Source organism: Chrysoperla carnea, chromosome 3, assembly GCF_905475395.1.
Source record: "Chrysoperla carnea chromosome 3, inChrCarn1.1, whole genome shotgun sequence".
NCBI lineage: Eukaryota > Metazoa > Arthropoda > Insecta > Neuroptera > Chrysopidae > Chrysoperla > Chrysoperla carnea.
Genome location: NC_058339.1, coordinates 48,824,230 through 48,846,553, shown reverse-complemented (window position 1 = coordinate 48,846,553; position 22,324 = coordinate 48,824,230). Strand labels below are relative to the sequence as shown.

At 28.9% G+C, this 22,324-nt stretch overlaps 1 protein-coding gene across 3 annotated transcripts in view; it reads left to right on the top strand.

The window, feature by feature from the left end:
* The window catches only part of LOC123296432 (triple functional domain protein), a 343,272-nt gene that overhangs the window by 41,010 nt on the left and 279,938 nt on the right, over nucleotides 1-22,324 (top strand). For all 3 annotated transcript variants that reach the window (XM_044877904.1, XM_044877905.1, XM_044877903.1), the window contains exons 3-8: nucleotides 643-937; nucleotides 1,695-1,996; nucleotides 5,477-5,923; nucleotides 7,691-7,777; nucleotides 8,471-8,680; nucleotides 9,306-9,428. In XM_044877904.1, the coding sequence (XP_044733839.1) occupies nucleotides 643-937; nucleotides 1,695-1,996; nucleotides 5,477-5,923; nucleotides 7,691-7,777; nucleotides 8,471-8,680; nucleotides 9,306-9,428 (1,464 nt within the window). The remainder of the gene's footprint in view (nucleotides 1-642; nucleotides 938-1,694; nucleotides 1,997-5,476; nucleotides 5,924-7,690; nucleotides 7,778-8,470; nucleotides 8,681-9,305; nucleotides 9,429-22,324) is intronic.

Below are 22,324 nucleotides of genomic sequence, written 5' to 3'. Positions count from 1 at the left end.
ATATCGCGAATACGCAAACACGGAATACTATCCATCATAGATTAGATGTTTATTGGACGTTTATTCACGAAAATGATTTTTCTCAATTATTATTAGGGTAAACAATGAACTTTTTGTCCCGTAAACAAAGAACCTTTGTTACTAAAACTTTCCTTTGTTTTATCGTAGTTTACAATTTACCCTAATCTAATTGATTTTCACCTAAAACAGTTTTATTGTACTTTTTTGTTTCTGGTTATCTTTGAGTTTTTTGATAATAATACAACAAACATAAAATTTAACAGAGAAAAAAACATTTCTTATACAAATTAAGCCTTATCTGATTCAATATTACTTCAAAACTATTTAGTTTTCAAAATTGATAAAAGACTCGAAAATAATTGTAAAACCCAAAAACCTATCAAAACCCGGAATACATCGATATAACCAAGAAAGTGTTTTCATCGTAGATTATCAAATACAAAAATTTAAATCAAACTTTGGAAATTTCATGGTCTTAAATCTAGTCCCAAGTTCGCCGCGCTTAGAAATATTGATGGTATATAGAAAAATTTGTCGTATATGAATATTTCACCTAGAAGATAGGCTAAAACAAAACACAGATACAAAACAATATAATCAATATTTCTTTATATTTTACAGACAACTATGATAAGTTTAGAAGCAATTTCAAAATTAATAGATCCATCACAGCTGACAACGGATTTAGATGGCACACTTCATTATGATCACAGTACGTGGTTAGAATTACGTGTAGCTGTTGAAGATTTCGCATGGCAAGCAGCTGATCTTTTAGATCGTTTAGACGATTTACAAGAAGATTTAGTACGTAATGATTTTGCCGATGATGTGTCTGGAGCAAAGCATGGTATTGATCTACATAATGAAATGAAGAAGAAAATCATGAAAGCTCCTGTAGAAGAAATCGATGTTTTAGGTAATTAATCAAATATAATTAATTACAACAATCGCCATAGAGTGTTTATAAGTTTGAATCCTTTTTTTTCATTTCAAAGAGTGTTCATTTGGGATTAGGAACTCAAACTTCGCAGAGATAACACCGACTATATTATAAAAAACACAATTATAAATAAAACTTTACTTTCTTTTATCTGAATGCAAGATTTGCCAGTTTTTCACCACAAGAAAATTCAAGTGAAAAATTACCTACACAACCAGAAAAAAAAACTTGATGATCTTGAAACGAAACATTCATTTTGCATCTAATATGACTAATAAACATTTCGATTAAATCAACCTGCACAAAAAAATTGTTTTGAAATCGGTCCATATATTTTATGGGAGTACCCTACTTCCGGATACGGTATACACAAAATAAAGTGGGACAGAAGTACCCTACTTCCGCATACCATATTCTCTATATTTAATTTTTTTTAAACTATTGGATTTTTTATTTTTTGGTTCTTGACATTTTTTATGATGATTCTTAGTATTTTTTGACTCTTGACAATTTTCACCAAACATCACCGTTTTCGATGTATAAGCCAAACAAGTTAAAATGTAATTGTAGAATTAATTTTTACCAGGAAGCTATGTGCTCATTTTTAGCAATATTTTTTTCGTTGACAACGTATAATTTTCGAATACTATGTCAATGCCAGTAATTTTACATTCTTACATCTTTTCCTAACACCTAATTACAAAAAATAATAATTAATTATTTTACTTTTTAGGCCAAAGATTATTACAAAGATTATCATCGGATATAAGTAATTCAATGTCATCACAAAGTGCCGGAAATTCTAGTAACAATAGTTCACAACAAGATGGAAGTGGCGGTGGGGGAGGTGGAGGTGGTGGTGGCAGTGTTACGGGAACAATAATTGGTGGTAATGCAGACACTCGTGCTCTCGTCTTACAACATTTAGAGGCAGTACGTTCCGCCCAACAACACCTATTGCAATTATGGCAACATAAACGTGCTAAACTTGATCAATGTTTTCAACTTAGATTATTTGAACAAGATTGTGAGAAGGTAAATAAATATTAGTAATTACATAACAACATATTTATACATACTTTTGGGTAATGGAGCGATCAACTTATTTTCTAATATACGAAATAAATCACATAACTTCCATTATCGTAACATATCGATATATTTTATTGAAATTTGTAAGCCATTATTTCCGAAGGACTGTTCTGTATTAGAGATTTTAAAGTATCGATATAGTTACAAAAATTTGTTTAACAACTTTATTTTCAAGATATACGATCATAAAGTTTTCAGCTTTATGTTTTAAAACTTTATGATTGAATATCTCGAAAAAGTATTATGATTGAATATCTGAATTGTCTTTGACCTTATGTTTATATGACCTTTTTGTCATTTTTACGTTAGACAACTCAAAAAATAATATACTTACCATCCCTGTATTTCAAAAATGAAAAGTTTTAGAAAATATATATATATATATACATTGTTTGACTTTTTGATGCAAGAAATCCATCTATGTATGAGATTTGTCAATGTATTGCCTACGTTTTCGGGACCTGTAGCATTTGCTATATTCTAATAATAATAATAGCATCGGTACGCCCTGAATTCTTGCGCAGAAAAAAAATTCGTGACAGAAAAGAGAACTATGATTCGGGATTATTATTATGTACATGAATACCATGGAAAAGCCTGTACCGTTGGGACTCCTTATATCTATATTTCGTGATTGTGCTTGTTTTTCAATAGTACATTAATTAATGAAAGGATCATAGTTCCTACCGAGTGTCCCACAACATCTCGCTTTTTTTGTTATAATTGCTTTCCCTCAAACTCTCTGAAACTTTCTAGATTCCAATAGTTCTTATTGAATCACCTTGTATATGTATACGGGTCGTGTATGTTTTTGCACAAAAAAGAATTTCAATTTACATTTGCATACATTCACCAATTTCAATTAAACATAGATATGTAATATTGTACAAACATACCTAGAAGCTAGCTGAGCTCAGTTTTAACCATTTCATTCATATGATATTAATTAGTTTATAATACAATAATGGTAGTAACAAGGTTATATTAATATGAAAATTTATGGTAATATATTCATAGAAATATGATTGATTGTAATTTATGTGTATTATATAGTTTACAGAATTTATCAGTTATTTCCATAAATTGCCAATTATGAACCTGTACATCATTATTAATAGCATTTTAATTAAAATTTACGAACATTTTAATAAAATTTCTCTCATCGACATCATTATTCATTTTCAAAAGATAGAAAGTTTATTTTGTTTTTTGGACAGTCTGTCTCGTTGTGAAAATTGAAAACTCTGTTACATATTACTATAGAAGATAACATATTACCCCTTCCTATTACCCTTTATCAACCCCAGTGGCTCAGTTAGTTAAAGCGTAAACAATTCCGTACGTGGTAACCTATATATTACCAGAGAAGCCAAGTTATTGCCACTTACTGCTACTTTTTTCCTAATGTGTTAGTAATCCCCTAATATGGTAGTCAACTAAATCGATAAGATCATTAAAAGTACAATGCAACCCCTGGCAAATAACGCGTCGATCTATCGACGCTCTCAAAAAAGAGAGAAACTTGTGTGCATCACTTACACTTATTTTTAGTCAACGAGTATTTTACAACTATATTTTAACCTTCATCCATCCACCGCGTCCCTTTTATCACCACCCTTACCAAAAACTTTTTAATGCTGGGTCCGCAGGGCCTCGTATTATACGGCTCATCCGCTATTGCTCCTAACCATTGGTTATTTTAATCAATTCTTAAACTTTAGGAATTAATATAGTGTTAGAAGATTCTAGTGCAAAATGTTGTTACGTTACAATAAAAAGTACGCTCGAGTAATGTTTTATTTTATAGAAAAGTATATCTATTATATAAATCCGCACTTGAAAGTTTCTTATTTCCATTGATTAAGAGTATATTGAAAGAAGAAATGCCAGAAGCATTAAAAATTGTATTTAGAAAAAAAAAATATCGACGCCTAGTCTGTTAGTTGGTAAAATTTAGTTTAAAAGTATTTTAATTGGTAAAAACTTTTTTGTAGTTTTTTTTATACTTCAAACTTTCAATTTATCGTATTGGATATTATTATCTAGTAACAATCTTATGAAATAATGTTACTATAAGTTCACAAAACTTAGAAGACAAGGATGAAAAAACACACATAGAATAAATTTAAGATTCTTTAGATATTTTCACGATATCCATTCTTTCCGATATGGCCAGGAGATTTCTGAACATGTCGGCTTTCAACGTTTGCGCAAAAGTTAACATTTTTACCATTTCATCGTTTATATATAATTACCTTGAATTCGTTGACGCAAAAAGTCTCTGAAAGGAGTTTTTAAAATCTGTTCCTCATAAAAAAATATATTTTGTATTTTCATTTAAATCAGTTCAAAACAATGATCCAATTTTTGCTGTTATATATTATATTTCAAATATTATTCGTCAGTGCTGTGAATGCGGAATTAAAATTTTAATAACAATTATATTAATTTATTTACTTAGATATGATTGTCATTAATCAATTAAAAATTTATTTTGAAATAATCAATCAAATTGAAGTTTGCCTTCAATATTTATTGTTTGAAATCAATTTAATTAATTAACTTCTAAACGAAGGTAACAAATTTTGAATATATTTTGTTAGGTGATGCTGAGAGCTTTAGTCACATGAATCTGGTATAGACCCGTAGCCAGACCTAACTAGTAGTAACTTTGTGCCTACATGCACAAAATAACAAAAAATGGGCATTTTAAATTTTAAAAAAATATTTTCTCCTATTTATTCGATTTGAAGTCACCGCGCAGATCTATTGACATTTCTTCAACAATTTGTTAATACGGGCATCGCTCGTACATGCTCGCACATGGTTACGGTCTTCATCTGGCATCTGGAAATGTAACCAACTCATAAACAGATTTCAAAAAAGACAGTTGAGAATTCGGTTGTCTTTATTTTAGTACTGCCAAACCGAATATAATGTTTCGTGGCATTTAATGGAGAATTCTTCAAGACATTTAATCAATTTTTTCCGTTTGACACAAAACTGATTGCATGTTATTTTCGCCAAATTTACTTGTCTCATGAAAATGGCAATTTGGCCCATGAAGAATTAACTGTTTTGTTCCACGGAAAATCATGTATAAAATAAAAAATCTCGTATTCTTAAAATCGTAGTACTTGCTACTCCTGCATATTGTGATTGTCCATTAACCATTACCAACTCAGCGGTAAAACCTATTTCCTATGTGCTTCTAGCTTCGCTTTCGCGTGTTACATACAACGCACTCGTTGGAAAATATACTTATATCAAATTTTCTTTATTTAATTTGAAATCAAAATGAAGAATAATGATGGAATTTATTTTGAATTTTATGCATCGCATACATATCCATTAAGCCAAAAATTTCATTTTAATTATAAAATTAACTAACTTTAAATTAATAATAAACACGTTTTGTTACAGATGTTTGATTGGATTTGCCATAATCGAGATGTATTTTTATTAAATTATGTTGAAATTGGTCATTCGTATCAATTAGCAAAAAATTTACAAGAAGAACATCAACATTTTACAATGAGTAGCATGAATGTTTATGTAAATATAAATCGAATATTAACAGTGGCATCACGTTTAATTGAGAGTAACCATTATGCATCACAACATATACGTGCTGTCGCTGGACGTTTAGATCGTACATGGAAAGAATTTGCTGCTGGGTTAGATGAACGAACCGCCGTATTAGCATTATCTGTGATATTCCACCACAAAGCCGAGCAGTATGTTGAGAATGTACCATCATGGAATCAAGCATGTGAAAATATTGCTGTACCAAATGAGATTATCCATTTAGAACAAGCAATTCATAAACATCAAAATTTATATGAATCTATGTGTCAAGCTTATACAGAGGTGATTATTTATTATTTTTACAGTTCCACAAATTAGATTTTACATGAAACAGTCACCAAATTAGCGACGATTACTACACTAGTTAACTTTTACAAGTTAATTTATACTGATTATGACTGCATTGTAGTCGGAAATACGTATTTACAATACAAAAATGTATTTTGGGCATTGAAGACAATTTGAAATTTTCTCTATATCTTTATATCTTTCAGGAAATAAATTTTAGATTATGTCGAAGATTGAAAGTTTTTAACTGATTATGAGTCGTATATGAAGTTTCTGAAGAATCGATTGAAGACATTGAAAATCGAATGAAACTAGCAATACGGTCAACCGTCAAAGGGACCAGTTTTTTGTATTATTTGGATAAAAATTGCTATAGAAAATTATTTTTATACAAATCGGATAAAAATAATTTTCTTAATTTTTAGAAATTTTCTTAAGGAAAATCGTCCCTCTAAAAAATCGGAATAAATTATTTGTTTGAGGTGTGATATACCTCGTATACGATTTGAATTTATAATTCAAAAACTACTTGTCTAATCATAAAACAGACCCGATTTTGGTATTTATGAGTAAAAAACTGTATAACTGTAGAAAATTATTTTTATGCAAATCAGATACAACAAATTTTTTAGTTCGATAGTTTTTGATATACCGCCTAAAATTATGTACGAAAACCTTTTATTTCGAAGCAATTCTGAAGATATCTCCGAAATGCTCATCTCGCCTTCAAATTAGCTGAAATTTTACTTTTAATCCTGAATAATATCATTGAAATGAAGGTTGCTTTCTATTGAACAAGTATCTGAGGTAGGAACTTAAATCGTTCAATTAGAAAACATACTGATTATGATTCAGCCAATATAGTCATTTTGAGATGGTTTCCCTGATTTTTAGCCCATACAGTTATGTAAATGAAGATCACAAATATTTATGCAGAATCCAAGCTATTCCTTTTTTTATTTCCCAAACCACCAAAAAACATTTCCTTCGGCATTACCTTTCTAATTAAATAATCAATAATTTCATAATAAAATGCACAACAATCTTAAAAGTATTATTTTTTCAAAAACTTCTTACAGGTATACAATGCTTACCAGGCACTACTAAATGGTCTCGATGCAATGTTGCAGGTGTGCCACAATCTACCGGCACCACTTAGTCGATTAGCTGAACGTATCGCAAATATTTATGATAATGTATGCACAAAAACATCCAGCCTCTCCTCCCCTTGTCTATTAACAAATTTATACAAATGTATTGTTTACAAAAATAAAGTTTTTTTGTAAAAATTTCGATTATACAAAGCTTAACGGTAAAAACCGAGTAGCTAAACGCAACCCGAAAAATAAGATGATAAAATATCAAACAAATTCTATAATCGAACAAATTTGTATAGATTTGTAATTAATTCTTTCTTTGGCAAAATAATGATCACTAGATGTTTTTAATGACGAATTTATTACTAATTTGGGCTTTTCTTACAGTTATTTATTTTTTATTTTTACGTGATATGATGGTGATGGTTGGTTGGTTCCTGATATTTTTAACAAATATTAAAAAATAACCCCCCAAAACTGTGCGCTAATAATAGAAAAAGAAATGAAAATATCAAATGAATTTTTTTTTTATATATTTTGATGTTTTCAATTTTTTTAATGCCATTATTATTGTAATTCATCGATGTGATTTTTTTTATAAAATTTATTGCTTTAAAATAATAACATAATTAACGGTGGTCGTTTTTTGGGTTTGATTTGGCAGGTTCATAGTACAAGTAAGAAGCTTCTCTATCAATTAGATCATCTGGTTCAAATATGCAATCAGCCGGGAATTGAATCTCGTAAACATGTAATTATTTCTTTTTTCCTTTTTATTAACACTATTTTCTCTTAGTTCATATTTCTCTAGTTTATTTTTTAATATTTTTATAAATAAGTTTAATTGATCGATTTGCTGAAAGACAATTTTTTAATTTTATTGATATCATAACGAATATCTACAACTAGTGCTTCCTTCCAAAAGTATTCATCTTTTTAATTAAAATATTGATAATTTTTATTTTAGTCATATCTGTAAACGACGACGAACGAAAACAGGACGACAAAACTTCTTAAGCTTCAAAAAAAGTTCCAATTTTGGTACTATATTTTCTAAAAATATGACCATTTTTTCTTTTTTTTTATGACCATCTTTTTTTAACAAATTGTCTATTTCAATTCGCAATCATTCAAAATAATTGATGCTCAACAAAATTTATAACCGGAGAAAAATCTTTCTGCAAAATGAAAAAAAATATTTTAAATCGTGTGAATAAAAAAGTAAAATTTTCTACAAAAAGTAAAATTTTCTACAAAAAGAAAATTTGTACCAAAAGTTTTGTAGTTTTGCAAGATTGAAATAAAACGCTTATAAAAACATGTATTTGGAGCTGTTTTATAGGTTTAAAAAGTAAAAACCTTTATTCATGCGTCTATTTGGCAAATTGATCAACAAACATTTTATTCATTATTATGTAGTAATTAATTTTTTATTTTAATTTAGTCGGATAGTGATGGAGTTGATGGTGTGTTGGGTGTTGGTGGGCGTGCTGGAAACCCAGCTGCTGACTATAGTGAAGGTGCTAGTCATGTTTTAGCTGTAATACATCAAATTTTAAATCATCATCGTGCACTTGAACAACATTGGCATACGAAGAAAATAAAATTACATCAGCGACTTGCCTTACGGTTGTTTCAAGAAGATTGCAAGCAGGTACTAAGAAAAAAGATATATTTCTAAATTTCTAGAAATTTATTAGGATTAATTGACCGGAATTTAGAAAATATTAAATTAAGATATTGCATTTTTTCAATTCACTATCGTTAAATTATTTAAATACTGTTAAAAAAAATATTTATATCAAAATCCTGTTGGGTTGAGTTGGCAATTTTGACGTTTGAGTAAAAAAGTTTTATATAGAAGGAGATAAAGGAGGAAAGCAAGAACAAGATATCTGTCGAGTTGACCTGTCATTTAATTATTAGACAAGAAACTTAAAAAAGGGCTTAAACAAAATTTAGAAGTTTTAATCACTAAACCGATGAATATTTTGTGGAGCCATTGAGCATATAAAAAGAAATAAAGTATAAAGAAATGAAGTTGGTATATCAAAAGTTGAAAAATGCTTCCAAGCAGACATTTTGAACTACAAAATAAACGTGCTTCAAATTTTTATATAAAAATATTATCGTAATACCTAGAAATAGAGTAAAATTACTTCAGCTCTAGTTTAGTTGAATCTCTTTTTGTTTAATTTCTAATTTACGTTAAAAGGCAATTACTGCGACTAATATTGTTTCCTCACATTTTTTATACAATTTGTTTCTTTGTTTTTTAGGTATTGGATTGGTTAGCAAATCATGGTGAAGTGTTTATTCGAAAAAATACTGGAATTGGTAGAAATTTGCAAAAAGCACGTGTTTATCAAAAGAGTCATGAGCATTTTGAAAATGTTGCACAGGTAAGTGTCTTTTTATAATTCTATATTCTGAGTTTTGTTAAATTATCAAAATCATGCAGGGATTTATTTCGTATTGTACCCATAATCAAAACGTACCTTATAGGCTACCTATACATAAAGGGGCATGATTTTATAGTTACACAGCGACGAAATATTTATTGTTAGTTTTGAAGATGGTTAACTTGATTCGAAGAACTATAAGAAATAGTTTGAACCACTGAAACGTTTAAGCTCGAACTCACACCATTGTTACGTTGGTAAAATACGATCATAGCTACATAATGTTTCGTAAGATAACAATAGATGGCATTACTAGTAGTATTTTCATCACGATATACGAGAATTACTGTTGTATAACTATTATGTTGAATTTTTAAACCTACTTCTTTCTATATTCTATAATAAAAAAATATTATAAACTATTGCTTTGCTTCGAAATTTGACACTAGGACAAAATTATATACATAAGTTTATTTTCGTTGTATTACTTTAACGTAAAATCTCCATAATTTAACGTAAAAAAAATCATTTCTTAAATACACACAAACTTAATTTGAATCAGTTTTATGAATATTCGCTTTAATTTAAAAAAATTAAAATTTTTTTTTTGTAATAATTCTGGTCTATCCACTACCAAATAGGAGTATTATTTTAAAATACAAAAACCATTTCACATTGCTCTTCACTATTAAAACAAGAATGTTAAAGTGAATGACTTTTTTAAATTTATTCGATTTATTCAAATTTTGGAATGGATTCACTTGATTTATTATTTATTTTTTGCACGAAATATCACGGTTTTGCTTAAGATCATTATCCTCGATAAAAATTTCATTTCTTTATTACACATTGCATTCAAGAATAACAAATGACTAAAATGACTGTTGCTTTATTCTTTGCATATTCAATTTATTCTACAAGCTTTCACACTTTTACTCTAAACAAGTCATACAAGGTAGGAAGTCTGCCACACAAACTCTATATACAGATTGAAGTGTATCAGGTTGGTTAATGGCGAATTTTTTCATTTAATTTTTTTCCTCGATATTATTCATACAATTGATTTTTTCTTCCTCACGGGTTCAAACATTTATTACTTTGCATTTTTTATAACATTTCTAAGGTTTTAGAGATTTGAGCAAATTTTTTATAGGAATATAGAAGCGTAAAGGGATATGCTATTTTAACAATATATCAAAGTATAAATCTCAGTATACCATACCGTAAGAGCTTCGTACAGCCAATAGGGTATTCTATTATGTTTGAAAAAGAATTCCAAAATGTTTATTTCAAAATGTTCCTAATAAAAAGTCACAAAAAAAATATTTCGGAAAATTTAAACAAGCCATAAAATTTTAAACCCTTTTTATTCTCGCACAAATGCTGTCAGCCTTTTGGTGACGTAATATTGGTAAAAACAACAGTTGTGTATGTAATTAATATATGTATAAATAAAATTGATGGTAAAATTACCTACAATTACTATGAAAGTCATAAAAAAATTAGTAATTAATGCATATTATTTTTGCCTATATGACGCTACATCATTGCGACTCGAGTTCTAAGTCACGTGAATACAGATTAAAAATTACGACTTTTAATTTTAATATAATAGAACAATAATGTGTCTTTATGATAACTAAAGCTTCTATAATGTGACTTCTACATAAATTTTAGTTTTTATCAAATTTCATAATTTATTTTTTACTACCGAAAGTACCCTATTGACCAGGCAAGGGAAAGAAAGGTACAGAATATGAAATATAATTTAAAAAAATTCTAAGCGTCTCCAATAACTATAAAAAAAAGGTTTCAAATGCGAGAAAGCTTTTTTTTACACATACGAGATAAAAAAAAATGAACGAGGCTCATAGTTGCTAGCCTCCCAAATATATCTTGAGTCTCTAGGAGGACATGTCATACAGTGTTATTTTTAACTGTATATAGAGGTAAAAACTAATTAATGGAAAGTGTAATGATCGCATAGTTTTTCATTAAAATGATGCATTTTCATGTATTAAATGTATAAAAAAAATAAAAATAAATAAAATAAATAAAAAGAAAATTTATTTGGTTCTAGACAGAAAGTCGATACAAAACTAAACAATAGTTAAATGTTAACTAGTAACAACTATACGGTATAGCTATGTTTATTATAAATCTTCATTTTGTTATAATGTGGTTAACTAATGTTTTACAATTATTCTACATGTTGTATAGTAATCTACTTGTAGAATAATAATTATCTAATGTGCAATCATATATATAGTTTATATAATATAGAAACAAGGGGTGTACATTTTAGGCGAACAATTATGTAAAACAATTATTGGAAGTTTTATTTCAACTTTAACATTGTATAACTATGCAGCATATGTTTAATTGATGATTAAATTTTCCATCGAAATGAGACATTGAACTGAAAAGTTATTGGGTAGTAAATATTTTAGTTGAGAGATTTTGGCTTAAAAAGATTTTTTTTAATTTAAAAAATCTTTATAGTCCGCGGGACAGCCCCTTTTTTGTTAAATGGCCAATTCATACTTGAAACTTCGTGAGTGGCTTCCTTTTGGAAAGAAATTCCTTTGGGAATTGTCGTACACTATGACTTGATAAAATTAATATTTATGAAACAATTCAAAATATTTTATTGTTTAATAATTATTATTAATGTTATCAAGTGGTCATAGTGTTCGACAAATTCCCTGTTGCATCTTTTCAGACCGGTAGCTTAAATATGACGTTATCAAGCTTATTTGAAGATGCAACACTTTCGAAAAGGTCCGTGAGACAAAGTTTGGTGGACTCTCTAAAAGGAAGCCAGTAACGAAGTTTCAAGTATGTATTCATCATTTAATAAAATCGGTGCTGTCCCGCTGACTATTAAAGAAAATTGCAATCTATTAAACGTGCCTTAAAAATAGAATAACAGTCTTCTGATGACTTTTCACTAAATTACATTTAGAAATATTTATTTGAAGGCATATTATTTGATATTTAAAAAAAATTGTTAGTTGCCAAAACAAGCCAAAAATAATATATCCAAATATAACCAACCTAAATGATTTAATCGTAAGTAATCACTATAAATAGCATGTAATTAACAGCGATAATTATGGCAAAACATTAAATCTGTATAACATTCTGTGTCTATAAAGAGGTTCCAATTAAAATCGGTATAGTTTTTCTTTAGCAGGATTATCGAATATAAAAACGTATTTCGACTACCATGTGTTGACTAACACCAAATTGGCAACGAGTATCATAGCAGTCGAAATACACATTTATAAAATACAAAATTGATCTAGGAAATTGGGGAAAAAATCGGAATTTAATTCGAAATACCATAGATTTATCATTTATTATCTTTTATAATACTTATAATTAGAAAACTAATTATAGTTTTTAATCGCCTAATACACGCACCCCAAATTGGCAACGAGTATCATAATACGAGTAATTACGATTAGCTAATTCATACTGACGATGACTACATGGCAGTCGAAATAGACATTTATATAATACAAAATTGATATAGGAAATTGGAGAAAAAAACGGAATTTAATTCGATATACCATAGATTTCTCATTTATTTCTTTTATAATACTTATAAGAAGAAAACTAATTATAGTTTTTGTGTGTTTTTAATCGCCTAATACACGCATTGCTTATCTTCGAATATCGAAACATATGAGCATTTATGAGTACTAGGTCAGATAATTATTATCTAAAATATACTAAAAAAAGTTATTATATAAACTATAATGTTTATTTTTTTTATTTTGAGTTGTTAAAATTTGAAAAAAAATATTTTTATATCACTAAGGGACATTAAACATGACAAATAAATATAAAACAATACCAATAAAATACGACAAATATATCTGGGAAATATGGAACTTTTGATTATTTTTCTAGAGTGTTAAAATTAGGTTTTATTTAAAAGTTGGTCTTATATTGTATAAAATTTATTATGATTGTGTTAGCATTTATTTCTCTTAAGGTAGTACCAGCATGAAATCACTTATCGACAGATTTGGCCGAATTTTTTTTCTCGGGTTTATAATAGCTTTATTTATGAATTCCTAAAATTTCATAATTTTTGACCGTTTAGATCGCGAGATATTTAAAGACAAAGTTCGCGATTTTGAGGGTCATGTCCCATTTAAAGCATGTAAAATGTCCGGTCTCTCCAACTATTTTTTATGATATTATTATATATTGAAGAAAAAGTAGAAAAAAATGTTTATACAATACAATTCTAAAAAAAAAATTTAGAAATTAATTTTCACTTTCGAGATATTAATTTTGACGTAAATTGATCGAAATTGGGACGTTGGCATAATTATTTCCCATTTTAAACGGTCAAAATTTCTGAAACTTTGGGAATTAATAGTAAGCATTATTAAATTCTTAAATTTAATTTTTCGTTAAATTCTGTCGAAAAAAAAATTGTACCATTGCTTTAACATAGAAACTGCAAATACCATGCTGGAACATCCTTAATGTTATTAGAAAATAAGTCGTTTCAAACAAAGTTATGGTTATTCTTATTCATAAATAACAACCGTCATAAGAGTTACTGTTTTAAGAGTCACGTAGAATTCGTAAAAACGTTGTGTCACATATCATTCAAGTTAAAAATGTGTAAATTATATCCAGATAAACTCGCAATGATTTTATTCGTTAAGTATGAATGACTGTTCTGTTTAGTGAAGTTTTTCCTTTTATCCTGTAGATGATACTTACTTAGTTTCATATTATTTCAAGGTTTGTTGCGCAGCGATAAAACTGCGCTTTTTTAAACTTTGGGGTGCAATATCGCGAAAATGGCTCATTTAAGGCAAAAAGCATTCTAAATATTGTTGATTTACGTAGCATAGACCAGCCATTAAAAATTTTAGGTTAATTCGAAGCATTGTGTTTTTGTATGTCCTCAAAAAGTGGTGGAACTCAATTGCTACAAGATATCTCCCCTCGAATACGATTTTAGTCGATATCGCAGAAACTATTCGTTCAATCTTCAAGAATTTCAAAAAGACTTGCATTTTTTTTTTTGTTTTTTATAGTAAATGATCTATTATCCAAACCGGAGACAAGAAAGGTAGTCAGTCATGGGAACTTTTGACCGGAGCCTTCGGCAGTGAAAATACCTATTCTAAATACCTATTCTCAATACCTGAATGATAATAAATAATACCTCAATACTATTCAAATAGATGCTGACAATTCTAGATAAAAATTGTGGGAGCTCAAATTAATACATTTGAGTAGAAAAATGTAATATAATATTTATTTATAATATACGTTTCCATCATTTATTTCATGGGTTTTAATTTTTGATGCGGAACCCATGACTTTTCTCACCTAAAAACTGCTCCACGTGTCAAAAGAAGTTTTCACTTATTTGTGGCACATGAACGTCCTTGAGACAAATATAACGTATAAACGTCTTTCTGGGTAGAGAGTTTAATAAAATATGTTCTACATCTACATAATCATGTAGAATAATAAGAATTTTTAATTTGCACATCCCTTTAAAATTATTATAAAAGAAAATAGTGGAATATTCATTTAATTCAAACAAATAAAATTTACACACGTATCATAAATCTTTTCTTATATCTGATTATTTAAATGTAAAAACATGGGCGCCACAAATTACTTTCTTCGGGTAACAACACCGAACACATACCTAAACAACAATATTGTTGTAAATTATTGTAAATGGTATATTTTTTATCGGTTATGTTTATTAATCACACGTCGCCATCAAAGCCATTTGAAAGGGAACTGTTTTTTTTTATATAAATTCATAGGTAGATAAAAATTAAGGATATTGTTGGAGTTTTTTACTTCCTAATTTGTTTTCTTGTATTTAAAGATTTACTATATTAAGTCTAAAGGCGAAATCGACATTTTAGCAGATAGAAACAAATATATCGTTTTTCATCCAGAGTGTCCGCGCTTTAAACTTAAATTAAGCAAGTTGTATATGAAATATTTGAAATTTTCTTTTGAAAAAGTAGCTGACGCTATTTTGTGTAATATATATACTATGCTTAGCCTGCCCGCTTAACCCAAATTTTACTCCTATCTATTGGACAGGACACGGCCTGAGCTTCAATTTTTGGCATAGGCTTCGTCGTGGCTGGAGCCTTCAACAGTGGAGCTCGCATATAGCACTAATAAATACCAATTCACAATACCTGATTTATAACAAATAATACCTCAATACCATTAAAAATACATAGTACATAGTAAGTTGTAATACTAATGTAATTTTGATTATAAATAATACCTCAATACTATTAAAAATACATAGTACATAGTAAGTTGTAATAATAGTGAAATGTATTATTTATATGCGCTCCCACCATTTAATGAAATTTAATTTTTTTGATACGGAACTCTAAAAAACAGTTGTAGTGGACCAAATTGTGAATCTAAACCATCATCGGGTCCTCGGGTCCACAAAAAAAATCATCAAAATCGGTCCATCCGTTTAGGAAGAGTACAGTGACTAACATCTACACACAACAAATACATATAATCGACTAGCCAAATGGTAAACTTTGTTGGGCAGTGTGTTATAATTAACATTGGGAAAATCATCATGCAACATTACATGCGATGTCGGAAAACGCACGGTAATTTTTTTTTGCCGTTTTTATTTGACTGGTATTAAATTCTGTACCTTCATATTTCATTCTTATACTTGCTGTTTTTTATATTAGTAAAAATTGAATATGAATGAATTAGAAATGTTTATCAAATTCAAAGCTTTAGAAAATAGGTTTTACTATCATTGAATATAATAATTTACAACAATCAGAAATTTATTTGCCTAGTTCCAAATGCCTTAGCGACTACGACTTTTTTTTCACTTCACTCGACTAAGGTATCCTAAAATGTCGACAGTATTTCTTTTAGATATTTTAATTAATCAATCAATGATGAATAAGAAGTCAAATAATTAGCAATTCAGAAATGGTACGATATTTTCTTACTTTTGATATTTGAGATTATAACGTAACATATTACATCATGCTATTAAAAAACTGTTAACAATTTTCCATTTGCTAAGTCTAAATCACATTTTTGAAATTCTTCACGTTTACCATTGTTCTATTGTTTATTACCTACTATCAAAAATTTAAATCTTTAAATATTTCATTAAACAATTACTAATAATTCATTGACTACTGAACCAAGACCATCTGTTTCTACCAAAAGATCTTTTTTCAAAAAAAGCCTTTTCATTTCTTTAAAATTTTTCTGAACCAACGGCCAATCCGAAGACCCAGAAGATAATCTTGAGGGAAAGAAAATCAGTCTTACAGACATTTTATAGAAAACTTGAATAAGGCGTGCTTTCACAAAAACTCTTTCCTTTGCTCGATGCACAATAAAGCGAAGAGTTCTTCATTCGAAACCTTTAAAATTACAATTCTAGTGTCTTTCGAGTGTTGGCATTGGCTTTAGTGTCAGACACGATGACTTTTATTCAATTATCTTCTTATTTGAATTTTATCTTCAATGAATGTTTATCAATTTCAGCTTGTCACCTAATTAGATGTTTTCCAGGGTTCTTGAAAGGAAGGACTGTCAAATACTGCGCCTAGCCTTAGACTATTACTAGAATTAAATCTCATTTGAATCAAATAAAGTCATTTTAATTGAATCAAAGTTATGAACAATTGAGTCAGTTGTTGAAATACCATGTATAGACAGTGTTGATTACTCTGACACATTACCCATACATGCATGTTACACATATATAACTGATATTCTCATATAATACATAATATAGAATTTGCGCTCTCACGGGTAAACAATGATGTTTACGAAAAGACTTTTCAAACAAAAGTTGTTAAATTTTTTATAAGGAACATTTTTTACATTTAAACTTTTGTTCTATCTCTAACGGTTTACAAGATGGGTCCCACGGGCCCAAGATCCAATTGATCTATGTTGCTCATTTACGAACTCCCTCACTTTTTCCGTCCTGAGTGCGCTGTAAAAAATTCCATTTGATATTTTTTTTCGTTTTTGAGTAATCGCGATGACAGACGACAGACAGACAGTAATGTGTATAGGTATTCATAGTATCAAAATTTTTAAGCGATACAAACTTGGGACTAAACTTAGTATTACTGGTATATTTCATATACATGGTATAATAGGACTTTCCTTAATTGGAAGTCCGTGTACTGAGCCTATTCAACGTTTTCTTTTGCTCGTGAGAGAAGAAAGTTTATTAAAATATTTTTTGGTACGGTATTATTATTCAATATTTAATTCATAAAGAATATTGTATGTATGTATTTTATTTAAAATTAAAATAATAAAAAATAAAAGTAAAAGAAGTAAAAGGGGTTGCTTTAATTTAGTAAGCAGTAGTTAAACTATGTATTATAACTTGAATGTTAGTTATTATTCTTTAGGGGAAAGTAAATTATTATCTTCATACATATTTAGTTATAATTAATTTCAAAAATATAATAATTATATAATCTTTTAGCAACTGACTTCAAATATGGTGTGCATTAAATATGCATAAATGTTTTTTTTCTCTTTTGAACATATTTCAGGTGTGAAATAAGGATTAAATTATTTTGAATGTTTTTATATGTGCACTGTTTAGTTATTTATTTTTTATTTACGTACTTGAAAGATATTTTTTGGTATTTTTCAAACAGAATTGAAGAATTTGTATTATTTTTACTGAGATGAACAGGGTAGCTGCACAAATATTGACAACATGGGGGATTATATTGGCGACAATTTGAATAAATTTTAATATAGAGCCTTATGAATAGCGTGATAAATTCTTCTGAACTAAAACGTTTTTCAATACAATTAATTTTTCCCTCCCAAAAGTAAGGTAACTGTTTTAAGTAATTAGTAAATAACTGGCTAATTAGAAAATAATATTGCAAGTATAGTATAGCTCGTTTAAATATAAATGTTTAAAAAAATATATATCCGGAATCGATTTGAAATAAAAACTTTTCATACAGAATTTTAAGTGATATCTAAAAAATTTCTTATTCAATCGTTAAATGAAGCCGATTTTTATATTTTTGGATCGAAATCATTCTATATAGCAAGTTTTACCAAAATTAGAAATTATTTTTTATTTTCTTGATTTTTTTAAAGCTTAGGTACCTTTTGCAAGAAGCAGGGAAAATATTTTTACTTTATATTGGGCGAGTAGTTCCTGAGGTATCTACTAAAATCGTAAACTAGGTGTAATACCTTAGAGCCTAGAGAAACTTCTTCAATCGATATTTCAGAAACTTATCGGTCAACCGCAAAATGTCAATATGCATCGGAGCAAACTTTTAGGTATGAAAAGTATAAAATTATTAACTATCGGAAAAAATAGACTGAAAATTTTATAGGCCTCGAATTTTATTGTAATTACAAGTTTGGATTGAGTTTGTCGATTATAGAAGAGTTGGTTGGGTTCTGAAGTTTTTAGCTCTTGCGTTCAAAAATGGGACGCTATTACATAAATTTTGGTCATAAGAAATTCATATTGCTCCTTTTAAAATAATTTTTCAATCCGCGCTTATATGAATTTCCCATATCATTATTTTCAACCTTGAAGTAATTAGCTATTTACAATCTAGTATAATTCTTGATGTACGGTTTTGCCAGGTTTTTAATGGATTCGGTTTTCTTCTGGATATCCTGGAGAAATTCTACTGAGAACCGGTTATTTCGTTCTCAAACGAGTACCAAAAAAAGTTCTATCAATTCAAATCTCGCAAAATTATTTTTAACAATTTCCCGCTACTCTGATCCGAACCGGTAACCCCAAGCAGCTTAAAATAGCCATCGATTAAAATTTGTATAACGATATCTCCAGTAGCATGACAATTACGGATAACTTTTAATTTGTCTTTTCAGAAATTAAGTAACCAGTATGACTTAAGTAAAATTAATTACTAGTAACATTTACCTATTATTATTCCTCTTGATTTATTATTTATTTATTCAAAGTTGCCGAGGTTTATGTGCTTAAGTTTTTACGTATAAAAATTTTTTCGAACATTTATTTTTTGAAAATATAAATTGTTTGCAATTTGTATATTTCGTATTATTTATATTTGTAGGTAGGTTTATAGAATCCTAAGTAATGTGTTTCTTTTTGTTTTAAATGTACTGCAATCACTTTTATTTATTGAAAGACATTGAATGCTATCACACAGGGGTTGTAAATTAAATGTGTATATTTTGTTTGTACATGTATGTGAACTAGGGTTACCAACTTTCGAAAAGTATATTAAGGTTGTTGTCGCGAGTAGCGTCAGAAAATTCTAAATTTTTGTGTACTTACTAAAGACATGATTATACAATTACCCTTAAAATTTGAATCTGATTGACCGTCTAGAATCCGAGATAAATTTAATTAAAAGTTCGATATATCTTAATAAATATATTTCTTGTGTGCGTGTGTATGTAATTGAACTCCTCCTAGACGGCTGGACCGATTTTGATGAAATTTTTTGTGTGTGTTCGTGGAGATTCGAGAATGGTTTAGATTTACAATTTGGTCCAGTACAACTGTTTTTGAGGGCTCCGTACCAAAAAAATGAAATTTCATTAAATGGTGGGAGCGCATATAAATCATATCACATTATGTATACTATGTGTACTATGTATTTTTAATAGTATTCAGGTATTGTCAATAGGCATTTATTAGAGCCATATGCGAGCGCAGCGAGCTCTACTATCAAAGGTCAGGCCAAAGGTCGAAGGTCAGGCCACTCCAATAAATAGGAGTTAAATTGGGGTTTAGCGGGATGGGTTTAGCGGACAGGCTAAACGTAGTATAGGTATTCATGAATTGGAGTTACGTTTTTACGGGACAACGTCCGTCGGGGCCGCTAGTATATATATATATATATATATATATATATTGTACCACGACAACTACCTGAATTGAAAAAGTATTTCTGTTGTTTTTGAAGTATACAGATCAGAATCAAATCGTGGCAGTTAAATGTGTAAATTTTTATAGACCTCTTTTTATTTGAAGAAAGTGTGTCCAGTTAAGCACTTTTTGAGTGAACAAAAATCATGGAACTCGCGTCATCGTAGCCGTTACCGTCTTCGCGTATGTTTGTAATTGAACTCCCCATAAACGGATGGATGGATTTTGATGAAATTTTTTTTGTGTGTTCAAGTGAATCCGAGGATGGCTTAGATTTATCATTCGGTCCACTACAAAATGTTTTTGTAGGTTTCGCACCAAAAAATTATAACCCATGAAATAAGTGGTGGGAACGCATATAATTAACATATTACATTACATATTACTATTCAAATGTATTTATTTGCGGTCCCACCATATTTATCTAGAACTGTGAACATCTATTTGAATAGTATTGTGGTATTATTTATTATTATTCAGGAATTGTGAATAGAAATTTATTAAAGCTATATGTGAGCGCAGTGAGCTCCACTACCGAAGATTTTGTTATCCGCGCTGTTAATAGAATGGGAAGCAGGAAATAGCTGCATAAGTTTTTCGTTCTTAAAATTCATTAATATATACCTACTAAAGAGGTTGTGGGCCTCAATTGAGATTTCAATTAGACAAATTGCAAATATGCAGTGATGACTTCAACTGAAAGTTGACATAAATTCCACGCAGTTGGGGCATTTGAACATTTGCAGTCCATCTGATAAAAACCATTGGTGAAATTTGGTGTGTAAGTATTTTTTGTTTGGCTTCCCGGCTAGTTTATTTATTCGTATAATTTCTGTCGATTGTGAACGAATGGCAATCCTAGAGCAGACATTCAGGTATATCTGATATACGAGTAATGTAAATAAACTGATTTTCATCACAGGATAGTTTTTATATTTGGTGTGAGGGGGCGGCTTTGTTGTTATATATGTATATGCATCACATGATGGGTAAAGATTTCTTTTTTACTTTTTTTTTTTTTGTTGCTGTTGTGTTTATTGAAATATGATGTATATTTTAGAATGTATTTATAAAAGCAGATGCGTACATATTATATATCTATAATATTTTTATTTATCAAAAACATTGTCGTCAGTCACAGCTTGCCTGCTTTTTGTTTGTATTTTGATGTTTATGTTAGAAAAATATGTGTTACAAGTAATTCACAACGTGCTTGTAAACGGGGTTTCAATCAATTAACGCATGACATATAATTTTATGATCTTTGAGTCATTTTGTTTTATTTTTATGAAAAGCGTAATATTCAAACTAAAATGAAAGCATCATCATCTAACCCTTGACTGGTGACAGATGGTGGAAGAAAGCGTTTTTTACTTTCCTTGGCCATTCGAAGACCTTAAGTTTTCCATAGTCCCAGGGCAGGAAAAATTACCCTCTCATTAAAATGGTGAAAGAAAAATTTTGAAATTTTTCTTTTACCATTTTAATGGGATGGTAATTTTACCTTTTCTGGAACTAATTAATCTAAACTATCTTTTACATTTTATAATCTTTGTAACATAAAAAAACAGTCGATTCACAGTCGATCGCTCTATTGATTGCAGATTATCGAGATTCTTCTCTTGTTGTCGAATAATATCATAAAAATGAATAAGATTTTTATTAGCATAGGTATACTAGTTTTTGTTTATATTTTATGTTAAAAATTTTGCTCACAGCTTCGAAAATAATCATTGGTTTGCTAAGGCTAATATTTTCTCCTTCTATGTAGTTGTAGTTTAGATGTTAATAATAAAGTTTTCGTTACTCGAATCCTCTTTCGATATAACTACAGCGGACATAATTGCGGCAACACAGTGATTGTCTGACCGCGGAGACCGCCAATTATTCCTTATCAGATATATCATTTTAATCCCTTATACAGAAATGTACAAGTAAAAATCTTATTTAA